A 15028-nucleotide genomic window follows, 5' to 3' on the forward strand; every position below is an offset into this window, starting at 1 on the left:
CTGATATTAATCTCACATGCCCGGAATAATTTTTATCACAAGCTCTTTTCTTCTCCACAGCGTGGTGTTAATACTGACAGTGGAAGTGTTTGCAAGGAAGCTTCCTTTGAAGGAATTAGTGAGTAAGTAAATTGAGCATTCATGAAATCCTTAAATATAAAACCTGAACCTATGGGTTCTAAGGGCCCTGCACATAGTAAATGAGGCTGGAAGGAAGACTATGTCATTAAACAAATTGGCTTTAACTATTCCCTTGAGTCACTATTTTATAATGTTCTGTCTTTTCACTCACTGATCATATGATAGGAAATAATGCGTGTTGATAGCTGTAACAGAAAGAAGTTTGGGATCAATAGACACAGCTCTGTCCATTCATATCTATGGGACATAGTAGTAGAAAAATATAATTTTCACAAAAGGGCTTTTATACATGGGCTGTCTTTCAATACTCGGGGTATATCTAGTATAACAACTGGACTTGTTTATTAATCATTGAAGATGTTTTTCTATGTTCTTCAGTTCAGCTGACTGGTGTGGGAAGTCCTCTGCATATAAACTCTTCCACTAATCCAATCGCAATAGCACATTGTAACTCTTCAGAGAGGTGACGTCTGAAACTCACAGGGGTGTGATTCTGTGGGGTTACTGTGATAGGATTACCAAGGTTAGGGTATAGCTTCCCTTTAAAATGCAACATTACTAACTTTATCTTTTTTGAACTTTAGTGGGCTTATTTATCAAAAATCGAATTTGTGAGTTTTTTTTCTACTTCAGATATATTTAAAAAAATTCAAATATAAAAAACCTGTTTGGAAAACAAGCGTGGAAAAAAAACTTGAATACCTCACATTTGTGAGTTTACAAGTTCAAAAACTCGAAAATCTTGAATTTAAAAAATGGCTTGAATTTTGCCTAAACCACTCCCATTGACTTCTATACGAACTCACAAGCCTTTAGTTGCCGAAGTTTTACATGTAAGTTTTTGCTTAATAAATACTTAGTTACATTATACACTACATTATAGTTTTTGAACATATAATTTCAATTTGTGAGTTTTTGTTCTAAAAAAAAAAAGAGGAAAAACTTCTTCATCATGAATGCTTGTGTGCTGACATGCACAGGATCTGCCATTAAGCGCACGTATAATGAATTTTATCATGAAAATGCATACTTTATTATAAACTCCAGCAGAGAAAATGACCTGCCTGCCATTATTACTGGTACATTAGAAATGATCTGCCAATTAGAAATATTGAAAGGACACTTTGTGCAGAGTTTAAAACCTTCAAGTAGGATATCAACAAATTGTTACAGGTAAGGGATCCCATATCTGGAAAGTTCAGAATTGCGGGTAGGCCATTTTCCATTTTTTTTCTCTGTAATAAAAAAAGTACCTCATACTTGATCCTAACTAAGCTGGCAAAACTGTCTTATTGGGTTTATTTATTATTTGGTCACTATGTGACCTGACTTAATCCAGACTCCTGGGCTATTTACAACCCACCCTAATTCATTGTATTATTTCTACAATTGATCTCTATCTATCTGTAACTTCCTAATTCATTGCCCATGAATACCGTTCACTGATCTAACAGAATATATGCTGTGCCTTTCTAGCTTTCATTTGTATTTTGCCTGACGAAGGGGCCTTGGTGCTCCGAAAGCTTGCAATGTATTTTTACTGTTAGCCAATATAGGTATCACTTCTACAATAATTATTGTATTTGTTTGTTTTTTTATTTGTTATTTTTGCTACTGGCTAACACGGTACCACAGTTTTTATTTTGTGCTTTATTATTTGGATGTTTTTTGGCACACCAGAAAGCCCCAAATCCAACACATCCCTTATATTAGATCCTATACCTTTAATAACACCCTTCATTCTCATAAATCAGAATAGATCTTTTATGCTGCATTAAGTGGATGCGGTTGTATCACGGGATTGTAAGCAAGAACATGAAGATTTGTTTTACCTGCATGCAGGCTGCTTTCATTTTATAAATAATGAACAATTATAATTTGCATATAAATAGATATAAATCAAGATACAGATTGTAATATCAATACATGATGTTTGTTGGCCACATTTGAGATAAAAAAAATCACATTACTGAGCATATTTCTGCATAAATTTATTCAAATCTAAGCACTTGCTATATTGTTTTCTCTCTAGATTTTTAAGTGAGATCTTCGCGCAAAAACTGTATTTTGCACAATGAAAGAATTGTGAATTCTATTATAAATTCACCAGTTTTAAAAGAGACATTTTGGATCATGCTCATGTTCTAGGATAATATTCCCCCAACCTTAAAATGTGTAATGATCCTGAAAAATTGAAGAATTGTTTTAAAAGCATTTTATCTCCTCCACATGGTAAGATATAAGAGCTGCTCTTCATTCTCCCACAGGAAAAGGTCATAGTAATGACTGAGATACTTAACGCTGTATTAGCAGTCAAAACTCAACCAATGTCCCTCCCTGTGTGTCTCTGCCCTGCCTATACTGTATGTATGTACTGTATGTTTTATGCCTCTGTGAGTTTATGTTCCTATCTAAATCCAACATTATTCATTATAAATTCCAACACCACACAAAACCTGTACAAACCAATGTGGCTAAACATAAGTGTTCATGTGTTTTCAGATTGTTTACCAAAAATAAAGACTTTTTTCTTTTACTCTCCATCTTTTATTTTTTACCATTTTTCCAAAATCTAAGTTTGAAATTGAATGTCCCTGTCTCTGGTATTTGAGTCTGGCAGCTCAGTAATTCAGGCACAGACTCTAAACGGTTACAATCTTGCAACATTTAGTTGATACATTTTCAGCAGCATCTCTGGAGTAATAAGCGTTTTACGGCGGAATGTAATAAAAAGTTATGCCTTTGCGCGGACAAATTTTGCTTCGTGTGAATTTATTATAGCTTTTGCGAACCCAGAAACTGTTCAGCGACCACTTCCGACAGTGGGACATTTGCTAATTTTATAGTTTGCGAAAATGCACAGTAAATGTAATAAAAATTCTTACTGAAAAAGTCGTTATGTTTGCTCCAAAAGATTATGTTTTCGGGTTCGCAGAAGCTATATTAAATTCACACAAAGGCAAATTTGCTCGCACAGATGCATAACTTTTCCCATTGCGAATATTTTTTCCGTTAGCGACTTTTATTAAATTCCCCCATTAGTCTTGTAACTAAAATTAATTTCCCCCCATTGTTTATCACTGCCTTCTGCTACATTGTTTCAGGAGTCAAAATCAGGATTGCGAAGAATATAAACACTTATTAGATACTTATTTCAATCGCAATTATATTTACAATAACTTGATTGTCTAAAGTTTCTTTCACTAAGTAAGCAGTTTTTGGGACCTCATTAAAGGAACCGTAATGTACTTCCCCATGTTGATGCTCATTCTTCATAACATTATCACAGTAAATATATAAAACATCATGGAAAAATTCTCACACTTACTTTGTTTAGTATATACATTCTCATTAACCACGATTTGTCACCAAGTCATATGCTTTAATTCCCATTTATAGCTATGTGTATATTAAAACTGTAAATAGGAAGAGAAAATGAAAAAGTTTAGTACAGATATATATGTTTCAAATGTCTCTGGCTTCTCAGGTTTGTCAGTTCAGCTTTTTTTTTGCCCACAATTTTATGCTTGCAAGTATATTGTTAGCCATATTTTATTGGTACTGTTGCTTTCACTTAACTTCACTTTAAGTAAGTTCCCTTTCTTGTAAATGAGTCAACAAGAACAGATGTTTTGTGGGATGTTTCCTTCCTGCTTTCCTGTACTTTGAAAGTGGTAAATATGTGATTAAAATGTGAGCATGAAGGGCAATGGGAATATGTCTGAACAAATCTAAATTGGGCTTAACAAATAAAGTTTAAGGGCTTGAAAATAATTAAGTTAGAATTCGGTACCCTAGGGATGGGGTGAGTTGTTAACGGTTGGCTCCTTATTATTTCTGAACCATTTAATTCTCTTTAATGCCCCTCCCAAGCCAACCAAAAAAGATGCTACAAATACAAATATCATAAGCAGCCTGTCATCAAAAACAGATATTTAGACAGCTACCAGAAGCCCTTCTATTCCTGAGCTGGAACCACCCCTGCTATAGGTAGATAGGTATATCTATAGCAGGCTATAGGTAGATATCAAACTGAACTGCTGCCTTTAAATATGCAATCATGATTCTGTAAAATAAAGAATCACTTGGGGAACAGTAGACTGAGTAATGCAAAATTAGAAATCAAGATTAAGGTGTAATCACTAGAGAGTGACAAATGTTTAGGCACCCCCTAAGTGTGTGATTATAATTTCTTACCTGAGAACTCAAGCTGGTGCTCCTGTTGTGCATGTGCTGTGGACTGAAAATGCAGCTTTTTGTACATATTCCAATAATGACCTCTCTATTATATTTCCCTTTTTTGCAAGAACTGGTTCATTTCTTTTAGCTGCTATTTTAGAATATATTTCTTCTAATGTAGGAATTGCACAAGTGTATTTACTTTACTGATGGGCAGCTATTTTCTCTTATAATTCATGGTATCTCAGGTTTTTCTTTTTAGGTTTTTTTCATCAAGCTGCAGAAAGTTAGAAGACTAACGCTTCTAGTTTCTGTCATGTCTCTTAGCTTTAGCTGACTGTAGCATACCTTTGAAAATATGGAGGAAAAAAGTAAACAATATTCTTGAAATATACAGCAGTAATTCATTGCTTCCAGCATTTAGAATTAGAACTTTTGATTACTTTGTCACCATGAAATATGCAAAACTTTGATGTTGCCAGCATTATTATGCCAGCCTTTTAACTTCAGTCCGTGGACATCTGAATTTTCAGTATGGAAAAATGTCATTGTTTCCATTTCATCTAAGATAATGGTCTTGTGCCAAGTGTAACTTTCAAGAAAGCAAATTGATATATATGTCGAAGTAGCAAGATCGAATTACTTTCCTGGTAGAAATCATGACTACATATCTTGGCCTCCCCTTACCATCGCACCTGCACCAGGAGATTTTTACGTTTTCTGATCACTATAGCTACTGCTTGAAGCTCACAAAAATACGAAAATACTAGCTCTCCAACTAGAATGCTTGTTTTAACTTCTTGCTTGTAATGTTTCAACTGAAATATTATACACGTTATTGATTTTTAAAATCTGTTTGTTTCACTTCTGTAAGTGCATATGGTTAAAATCAGACGTAAGTGAAATACAAAATGCGTGCAATTAGCACAGGGCTTTTTACAGTATGTGTTTGATTATAGTTGTATTTTATTGCCTGGACATGTCCTGTGCATTATTTAACAGTGATACACAAGATTTGTTACATTACTAGAGAAAGTTGTCTTTGGTTGCACTAAATATTCCAGCAAATTTGAAGACTAAAACAATGTATCCAAAGAACTTAAGGACCGCCCAGCTTTAGAATCACTGTAAAAGGTCCATAGAGACATCTACAAGTGCTCTACAAGTTTATGTGTTGCCTAAGGATGCATTGTAGGGCTCATTGAAATTCATGGTTTACCCTAGTCATAACCAATACATTGTTATGAGGTACATGGCCATATATGTCCAAAGATATTAAACTTTTTGTTTTTCTTTTTTATTTAGATTCAGTGTAAATAACACCCTACTGCATCCAGAAATTGTTGAATGGTATGTATAAATAATATGTCAATGCAGATCTCAAATCATTGATTTGTACTGTTGTGTCCTTAGATTTTAGCATTCCTCTTCCCCCAGTTATATGTAAGTGGATGGTTAACATTGTATTCCGTAAACAAAGAAACCTAACATTTAGAAAAGCTGATGATCCTGTCACACATAATGGAAAAAATGAAGATGTCTTTGTTATGAAGTAGAGCAAAACTGTGAATGGCTAGCATTTGTGTTTGAGTGAAACTTACAACTTTTGAATGTTGTAGATGTTTCCATCACAATTAATAACATGATCTGCATGGTTGGCTGTTGGTCCAAATTCTAAATGGGCTATTTTGGCTAGAACTTTCTATTATGTAAGTATGTCTACCTTCCCATAGATGTCTTACGCAGTCTATGAGGAATTATAGTGTATGGTTAATTTTTTGTATTGATACAAGAGTTTTAAAGTACAAACTTTGAAACACACTGGAGGTACTAGAGCTATCTATCAGTAAAGATCCAAACTAACTAGTTGCGTCGCAAAAACTGCATATCAAGATTATTTCTTTATTTAAAGGGGACCTGTCACCCAGACATAAAAAGCTTTATAATAAAAGTGATGTTCAAATAAAACTTAAAAACCCAAATGGTTTTTTTTATCAAAACATATGTGTTATAAACACATGCCTCAGGCATAGTGGCAGGGCAGGCAGTTACTTTCACTTTCTGTTCTCCACTTCCTAGATGTTGTTGTTCCTCTGATTTCCTTTCTTCCTCACCACCTTTAATTGGGTATTTTGTGCATAAGCATTAGGTTCCCATTCTAACCCATAAAAAAGATTTTGAAATTATGCAAACTTGTCTTAAAAGGGTTGTTTACCTTTAGGGCTAACTTCTAGTATGATGTAGAGCGTGATACTCTGAGACAATTTGCTATTTGTTTTAATTAATTTTTGTTTGTGATTTTTTAGTTATTTAGCTTTTTTTCAACAACTCTCCAGTTTGCAATTTCAGCAATCTGGCGGCTTGGGTCCAAATTACCCTAGCAACCATGCATTGATTTGAAAAAGAGACTAATATGAATGAGAGGACTTGAATAGAACAATGAGTAATAAAAAATAGCAATAACAAAACACTAAAGGCGTGGTTCACCTTCAAGTTAATTTTTAGTGTGTTATAGAATAGACAATTCAATTGGTCTTCATTATTTATTTCTTATAGTTTTTGAATTCTGACTCTTGCCAGCTTTCAAATGGGGGTCACTAACCCCATAAAAAAAAATGCTCTGTAAGGCTACAAGTGTATAGTAGTGATGGGCGAATTTATTCGCCAGGCGCGAATTTGCGGCGAATTTGCGCGATTCGCTGCCAGCGAATAAATTCGCAAAACACCCGCGGAAATTCGCAGAAAAAATTCGCGTCAAAAACGGGCGCAAATTCGCCCATCACTAGTGTATAGTTATTGCTACTTTTTATTACTTATTTTTCTATTCAGACCCTCTCCTATTCATATTCCAGTCTCTTATTCAAATCAATGCATGGTTGCTAGAGTAATTTGGACCCTAGCAACCAGATTGCTGACATTACAAAATGGAGAGCTGTTGAATAAAAAGCTAAATAACTCAAAAAAACAAATAATAAATTAATTAAAATCAATTGCAAATTGTCTCAGAATATCTCTTCATCATACTAATAGTTAATTTAAACTTAAAACCCCTTTAATAGCAGTGTTCACAAACTGGCACTGTTTGCTGTGATTGTGAATTCCATGACTGAAGGAAACAATATTTAATTAATTTATATAATGTTAGTAATGCCTAACTAGCATATTACAAAATAATTTGGAATAATTTCTTAGGATGACAGGTCAGATAGAACGGTTTAAGCATGTGCATGGAGACTAAAATATAAAGGTTTTATTTTTAACATATCCTTGTGTGTGTGTGTGTGTGTGTGTGTGTGTATGTATATATATATATATATATATATATATATATATATATATATATATATATATATATATATATATATATATATGGGTTTTGCTGTATCAGCTCATCACTTTCATTATAATGAACTCTTTCAAAAACAGGCACTAAGGGAGAAATGCATTCAGAGAATTTGACAGTTTTCCCTGACATGTGGTGAAGTTCTCTTGTTGACTTCAGCGGAATATTATATGAGATCTCCATCAATTAAGTGTAGAAATCTCAGTATGTACTATAGATATTTTCGAGATACAGACGTGAGGAGTCTGACTATGGTAAAAACAATTTAAAACATCTTCAATTGATAAAACTGGTTCTGATTTTGTGAGTTGTAGACAAAATTTCTGTTTTTGGTGACAGCCATGCCATCTGGTATGCTGCAATTAAATCAGCCGAGAATTAGCTTACTCATAATAACGCCATATGAATGGGAGGTTGTAAGGATATAAAACACTTTATAAATCAAATGAGGCAATATCAGGGGTTTTGCTAACATTTACGATGCTAATTGAATATTAGTTAATGTTGTTATTTCTTGTTTGTGATTGGATAAAAAGAATTCAGATTCATTAAAAGAAAACCGCAACCAGGCTTTTGCAATGGGGCTTAATCTTCGCACCTGTGCTAGCATGACATTCTTTGTTTACCACATCTAATTAATCATTTTGTTTGTTATGGGTGACTTTTTTTATATTCTGAGTCAGTTGAGGTAATTTGGTTCTAGAATTCTTTGTTCTTTCATATTTTGAATCAATCCTAACATTTGTATTTTAATATGTTCATTGAAAGATCTTAAACATATTTTAGGGAATGTTAGGAGATTTCATTACAAACTGGACTTGCTGTATTATTACGTATTAAGGGATTTGAACTGCATCTGCTGCCAGTACATTACAATGAGTGTTTTTGCATATTCTAAATTAGCATTTGTTCGTGCACATTCTTCTTTCTTATGTTTAAATCTCAAATTTAAAAACCTGTCTTAGTCTTAAGAGATCCACTTCGCATTCCTTAAATATAGTATCCCATCTGTATCCCCCAAATGATCCTGTACTAAACAAATTCAAATCAGTAGTATATGTTTTCTGCACCCAGCAATTGCCATTCTATACTGTTCTCTGCTCTACAGGGGTCAAAGATAGATATACAGTATGTATTGTAGACAAGTTGTCGTTGGTTCATATTCTTTGAAGTTGTATCCTTGGATGTCTTTACTAATTATTCTGGAGATGTTTTGAAAAACACAACAACACTTTGGTTAGCCTTGGGGTCTACACATCTGACATCTGTGTGAATGCTAGCAGAAGTAACTGGGCCAATAACTTAAGTCTGCAATAGCACGCATTTTGTCTGTGGGAATTTTAAAGGGGATCTGTCACCCACACATAAAAAGTTGTATAATATATGTCCTTTGCAAATTAAACATGAAAACATTTTTTCATTAAAATATCCATACCTGTTAAAAATGTATTTACAAACCTGAGCTGTCAATAATATATTGCCTGCCCCGCCTCTAGGCCTGAGGCATAGAGGAGACAATTACTTACACTTTCCATTCAACGCTTCATAGATGCCACTACCCTCATCACATTCCTTCTCCCTCCTGATGGTCTATAATAATAATAATAACTAGATGGTGTCGTTTCTGAAGAAACCACAAGATGTTGGCTTTGAAACGCAAGAGGTGTTGGGGCCAGTCGCCCCTGGTGCATAGAGAGTACACAAAGTTGGTAGAATCTGGTTTAAAACTGTGAAAATTGAAGCAGATCAAATTGTACCATTAAAATCAATCCAAAAAACCTGATTGGCTGTTTTTGGCTCCACCCACTTTTAAAATTTGAATCCCAGTCCCCCTGTGACCGACTGTGCCAAGTTTGATGTCCCTGCCATTAACTGTGAAAGAATGGCAGCAACTTATATATTGACATTGATTAGCAATAGATAACATTTGATTGGCTGTTTTAAGCTCCACCCAGTTTTCCGAATTTTAACCCCAGTCACCCAGTCATGGTCTGTACCAAGTTTGGGGCCTCTGGCTTTAAAACTGTGAGAATGGCAGTATTTGAAACTTTTACATTGAAGTCAATAGGTAAAATCTGATTGGCTGTTATTGGCTCCGCCCACTTTTCCTAAATTTTGACCACAGTCACCCAGTGAGTAATTGTGCTGAGTTTGGGACACTTGGCATGGACGCCATAATAATAGCAGCAATTTGGCGTTTTTCATTAAGGTCAATGGCTGAAGTCCGATTGGCTGTTGTTGCCCCGCCCCCTTTTTTTCCTAATTCTGAACCAGAGTCACCAAGTGACTAACACTTTAAGGTTTCGGAATCATGACATTAAACCTGTAAAAATGGCAGCAGTTTTATGTTTTTCTCTTGAAAATCAATGAATGACATTTGATTGGTTGTTGGTGGCTCCACCCACTTTTCCTAACTTTGAAGTGCAAACACCCAGTGACCACATTTGTGATATTCGAGGTCCATGACAGCACAATAATGTGCAAATGGCAGCAATTTTAATTTTTCCCATTGAAATCATCAAAGAAATCTGATTGGTTGTTTTTGGCTCCACCCACTTTTCCAGATTTTGATCCCGGTCCTCCAGTGACCAACTGTGCCAAGTTTGAGGACCCTCCCATGAACAATCTAAGAGCGGCGACAGTTTTAACTTTTCCCATTGAAACAAATGGCTAATATTTGATTGGCTGTGGTAGACTCCGCCCACTTTTCCAAATTCTAACCCCAGTGACCCATGGTGCCAAGTTTGGGGTCTCTGGCTTTAACACTGTGGGAATGACAGTGTTTGACATTTTCTCATTGAAGTCAATAGGGAAAATCTGATTGGCTGTTTGTTGCTCCGCCCACTTTTTGGAGTCCCCAAAATGTGACAGAACTTTTCAGGTTGACCCCATGACTAAGTGACCCAAGTTTGGTGAGTGTAACTTTAATGCTGTACGAGTGGCAAAAGTTTCAAATTTTCCAATGAAAGTCTATGGGGAAAAATGGGGTCTTTGGGGGGCCGCCACAGGGCCACGGAGGGTGGAATTGCTTAACAGAGCACAAGCAACCTATTCGGGTATGAGCCCAACAAGTGTGCAAAGTTTCATAATTGTACTCCTAAAACTCTGGGAGGAGTAGCGTTTAGAAAATTGCTAAAATTTCATTGGCTGTTGGTAGCTCCGCCCACTTTGGGGTGCCCCCCAAAAATACATATTTTTATTTGGGGTGGCACCAACAATATGCGGTCCGAGTTTGGGGAGTGTAGCTTCAAAACTGTACGAGCGGCAGCGATTTGAAAATTTTCCCTGTCAAAGTCAATACGAAAAAAGGCGTCTTCGGTGGTCCGCCGCACGGGCGCAGTGGGTGGGATCGCTTACTAAAGCACAAGCAACGTACTTTGCTATAAGGCGAATAGGTGTGGAAAGTTTGGCGCTTGTACCCCTAAAACTGTAGGAGGAGTAGCGTTTAGAAAATCGGGGGGCGCTAATAATAATAATAAGAAGAACTAGAGGGTGTCGTTTCTGAAGAAACCACGGGATGTTGGCTATGAAACGCTATAGGTGTCTTGCCCAGTCGCCCCCGGTGCCTAGAGAGTACACAAAGTCGGTAGAATCCGGATTAAAACGGTGAAATTTAAAGCCAATCCAATTTTACCATTGAAATCCATTCAAACAAACTGGCTATTTTTGGCTCCGCCCACTTTTAAAAATTTGCATCCCAGTCACCCCTTCACCAAATGGACCAAGTTTGAGCACTCTTACATTAACAGTGTAAGATTGACAGGAATTTAAATATTCCCATTGAATAGCGTTTGGTAAAATGTGATTGGCTGTCTTAAGCTCCGCCCAGTTTTCTGAATTTTAACCCCAGTTACCTAGTCATGGTCAGTGCCAAGTTTGGGGCCTCCGGTTTTAAAACTATGAGAACGGCGGTAATACAAAATTTTACATTAAAGTCAAGAGGTGAAAACTGATTGGCTGTTTTTGGCTCCACCCACTTTTCCTAAATTTTGACCGCAGTCACCCAGTGAGTAATTGAGTCAAGTTTGGTACACCTAGCATTTAAACTGTGATAATAGCAGCAGTTTATCATTTTTCTTTAAGGTCAATGGCTGAAATCTGATTGGTTGTTGTTGCCCCGCCCCTTTTTTTCCTAATTATGAACCACAGTCACTCAGTGACTAACATTTCAAAGTTTGTGAATGCTGTGATTTAATGTGTAAAAATGGCAGCATTTTTATTTTTTTCTAGTGAAAATCAATAAATGAAATTCGATTGGTTGTTGGTGGCTCCGCCCACTTTTTCTCAACTTGAAGTGGAAACCCCCAGCGACCACATTTGTGATATTCAAGGTCCCTGACATCAATACTGAGAGAATGGCAGCCTTCTTAATTGTTCTCATTAAAATCAATCAAAGAAATCTGATTGGTTGGTTTTGGCTCCACCCACTTTTCTTAATTTTAATCCCAGTCCCCCAGTGACCAACTGTGCCAAGTTTGAGGACCCTGCCATTAACCGTCTAAGAGCGGCAGCAGTTTAACATTTTCCTATTTATTTGAATGGCTGAAATTTGATTGGCTGTTGTAGACTCCGCCCACTTTAGGTAAATTTTAGCCGAGTCACCCAGTGACCCACGGTGCCAAGTTTGGGAGAGCTCTAGCTTTAATACTGTGAGAATTACAGCTGTTTACATTTTCTCATTGAAGTCAATAGGGAAAATCTGATTGGTTGTTTGCGGCTCCGCCCACTTTTTTGGGTCCCCAAAATAGGACAGAAATTTTCAGTTTCACCCCATGACTAAATGAGCCAAGTTTGGTGAGTGTAACTTCAAAGCTGTACAAGTGGCAAAAGTTTCAAGTTTTCCAATGAAAGTCTATAGGGAAAAAAGGGGTCGTCGGGGGGTCGCCACAGGGGCACGGAGGTTGGGATCGCTTAACAGAGCACAAGCAACCTATTCGAGTATGAGTCGAACAAGTGTGCAAAGTTTCATAATTGTACTCCTAAAACTCTGGGAGGAGTAGCGTTTAGAAAATTGCTCAATTTTCATTGGGCGTTGGTAGCTCTGCCCACTTTGGGGTGCCCCCCCCAAAATACTTATTTTTATTCGGGGTGACATCAACTATATGTGGTCCGAGTTTGGGGACTGTATCTTCAAAACTGTACAAGTGGCAGCGATTTGAAATTTTTCCCTGTCAATCTCAATGGGAAAAAAGGGGTCGTCGGGGGGTCGTTTTCAGCTTCACATCATGACTAAATGACCCAAGTTTGGTGAGTGTAACTTCAAAGCTGTACAAGTGGCAAAAGTTTCAAGTTTTCCAATGAAAGTCTATGGGGAAAAATGGGGTCGTCGGGGGGTCGCCACAGGGGCACGGAGGGTGGGATCGCTTAACAAAGCACAAGCAACCTATTCGGGTATGAGCCGAACAAGTGTGCAAAGTTTCATAATTGTACTCCTAAACCTCTGGGAGGAGTAGCGTATAGAAAATTGCTAAATTTTCATTGGGCGTTGGTAGCTCCGCCCACTTTGGGGTGCCCCCCCAAAATACTTATTTTTATTCGGGGTGACATCAACAATATGTGGTCCGAGTTTGGGGACTGTATCTTCAAAACTGTACGAGTGGCGGCGATTTGAAATTTTTCCCTGTCAAAGTCAATGGGAAAAAAGGGGTCGTCGGGGGTCGCCACAGGGGCGGGGTGGGTGGGATCGCTTATTAAAGCACAAGCAACGTACTTTGCTATAAGAGGAATAGTTGTGGAAAGTTTGGCGCTTGCACCCCTAAAACTGTAGGAGGAGTAGCGTTTAGAAAATGGGGTTTGCCAATAATAATAAGAAGAAGAAGAACGAGCTGAACTCGAAGAACAGTATGTTGGCTATTTCATAGCTAACATAACTAGTAGATCAAGATGTTGGCTTTTTCAAAGCCAACATAATAATAATGTAGCCAGTGATTGGCATAGACATTAGGTCCCCCATTCTGGCACATACTCAAGTCTTTGTTGTGATACAGAACTTTGCCTTTATATCACACAAAACGGTGCCTGTCTGCTTACTGGGATTGTAAATTCCAAGACGTCCAGAAAATTGTATGTAGATCAGCGCCTATGGCAATTGAAAATTCCAAGACTGATGGAACTATCAACTATCATGATAGAAAAAGTTTTTGCATTATTTCTTAGGGAGACAGGTCCCTTTTAATTGTGTATGGCATGATAAAGCTGTTTTTAGTGCCAGTGAAAATGATGGTATTTCTTTCAGCATGCTGTCCACATTAGAGGTTCACACAATGGGAGTCCGACATATGAGACACTGACATTTGAATAGGGACAATTAATATCGCACAGACACTAGTTGTGTCCGCCAGATATTAAGTTTTTCACATTTTGCTTTCTAAAATATGTAGATTAATACAATAGGGGCACCTTGGTGGCAAAGTATTTAGTTCCATTGAGGATAAAAAGTGCATTGAGTTGTATGTTTTCCCATGTTTGTGTGGGTTTCCTGTGGGTGCTCCAGATACTTAGGGGCACATTTACTTAGCTCGAGTGAAGGAATAGAAGAAAAAATACTTATAATTTCGAATGTTTCTTTTGGCTACTTCGACCATCGAATTGGCTACTTCGACCTTCGGTTCGAACTAAAAATCGTTCGACTATTCGACCATTCGATAGTCGAAGTACTGTCTCTTTAACAAAAACTAAGTACTTTGCCACCTAAAACCTAACGAACATCAATGTTAGCCTATGGGGAAGGTCCCCATAGGCTTCCAAACTATTTTCTGATGGAAGGAAAATCGTTCGATCAATGGATTAAAATCCATCATTTTTTCCTTCAATCGTATGTCGAAGGATTTTACTTTGCCGGTCGAATATCGAGGGTTAATTAACCCTTGATATTCGACCCTAAGTAAATAATAAGCTATCTCATAATGTAAAAGACCATGGGACAGATGTAGTATTTATTTATTACAGCCCCTTTCAAGATATGCTAATTCACCTAGAACTCTGCTATACGTATGCTCGGGATTGGAAATGTAAAAAATTGTGTAGACTCCAAGTACATATATAGTAAACAACCAACTTGTAAGTAAAATAATGAATATAAGCTTGTAATGTGTTACTAGACTAATGTTGGTTCTTCTGCTGCTTACCATTTAACCCTGTTAAGACAGGGTTTCTGGGGCTAAGATGAGCTCACTCATTGATTTACCTATGCCCAAACCAGCCATCTCTGATGTCACTAGAGGGGGGAGGTGACTATGGCCTGCTGCCACCTGTTGCAAAGGCCAACTGGTTGACTTGAATTTGTGGATTTTGGGCCGACTTGCGCATCACTCATGCACAAGGTGTCTTTTTGTTTGGAACTATAAACTCAGTATAATTTTGCCA

The 15028-nt window shown here is 37.0% G+C and overlaps 1 protein-coding gene across 2 annotated transcripts in view; it reads left to right on the top strand.

Moving 5' to 3' along the window:
• pepd.L (peptidase D L homeolog) overlaps nt 1-15028 on the top strand; it is a 135134-nt gene that overhangs the window by 23753 nt on the left and 96353 nt on the right. For both annotated transcript variants that reach the window (XR_001935160.2, NM_001095944.1), the window contains 2 exon segments: nt 61-122; nt 5626-5670. Coding sequence is in view for 1 of the 2 variants with exons in the window: in NM_001095944.1 (NP_001089413.1) it covers nt 61-122; nt 5626-5670 (107 nt within the window). In the remaining variant the exon portion in view is untranslated.

Source organism: Xenopus laevis, chromosome 4L (assembly GCF_017654675.1).
Source record: "Xenopus laevis strain J_2021 chromosome 4L, Xenopus_laevis_v10.1, whole genome shotgun sequence".
NCBI classification, from domain to species: domain Eukaryota; kingdom Metazoa; phylum Chordata; class Amphibia; order Anura; family Pipidae; genus Xenopus; species Xenopus laevis.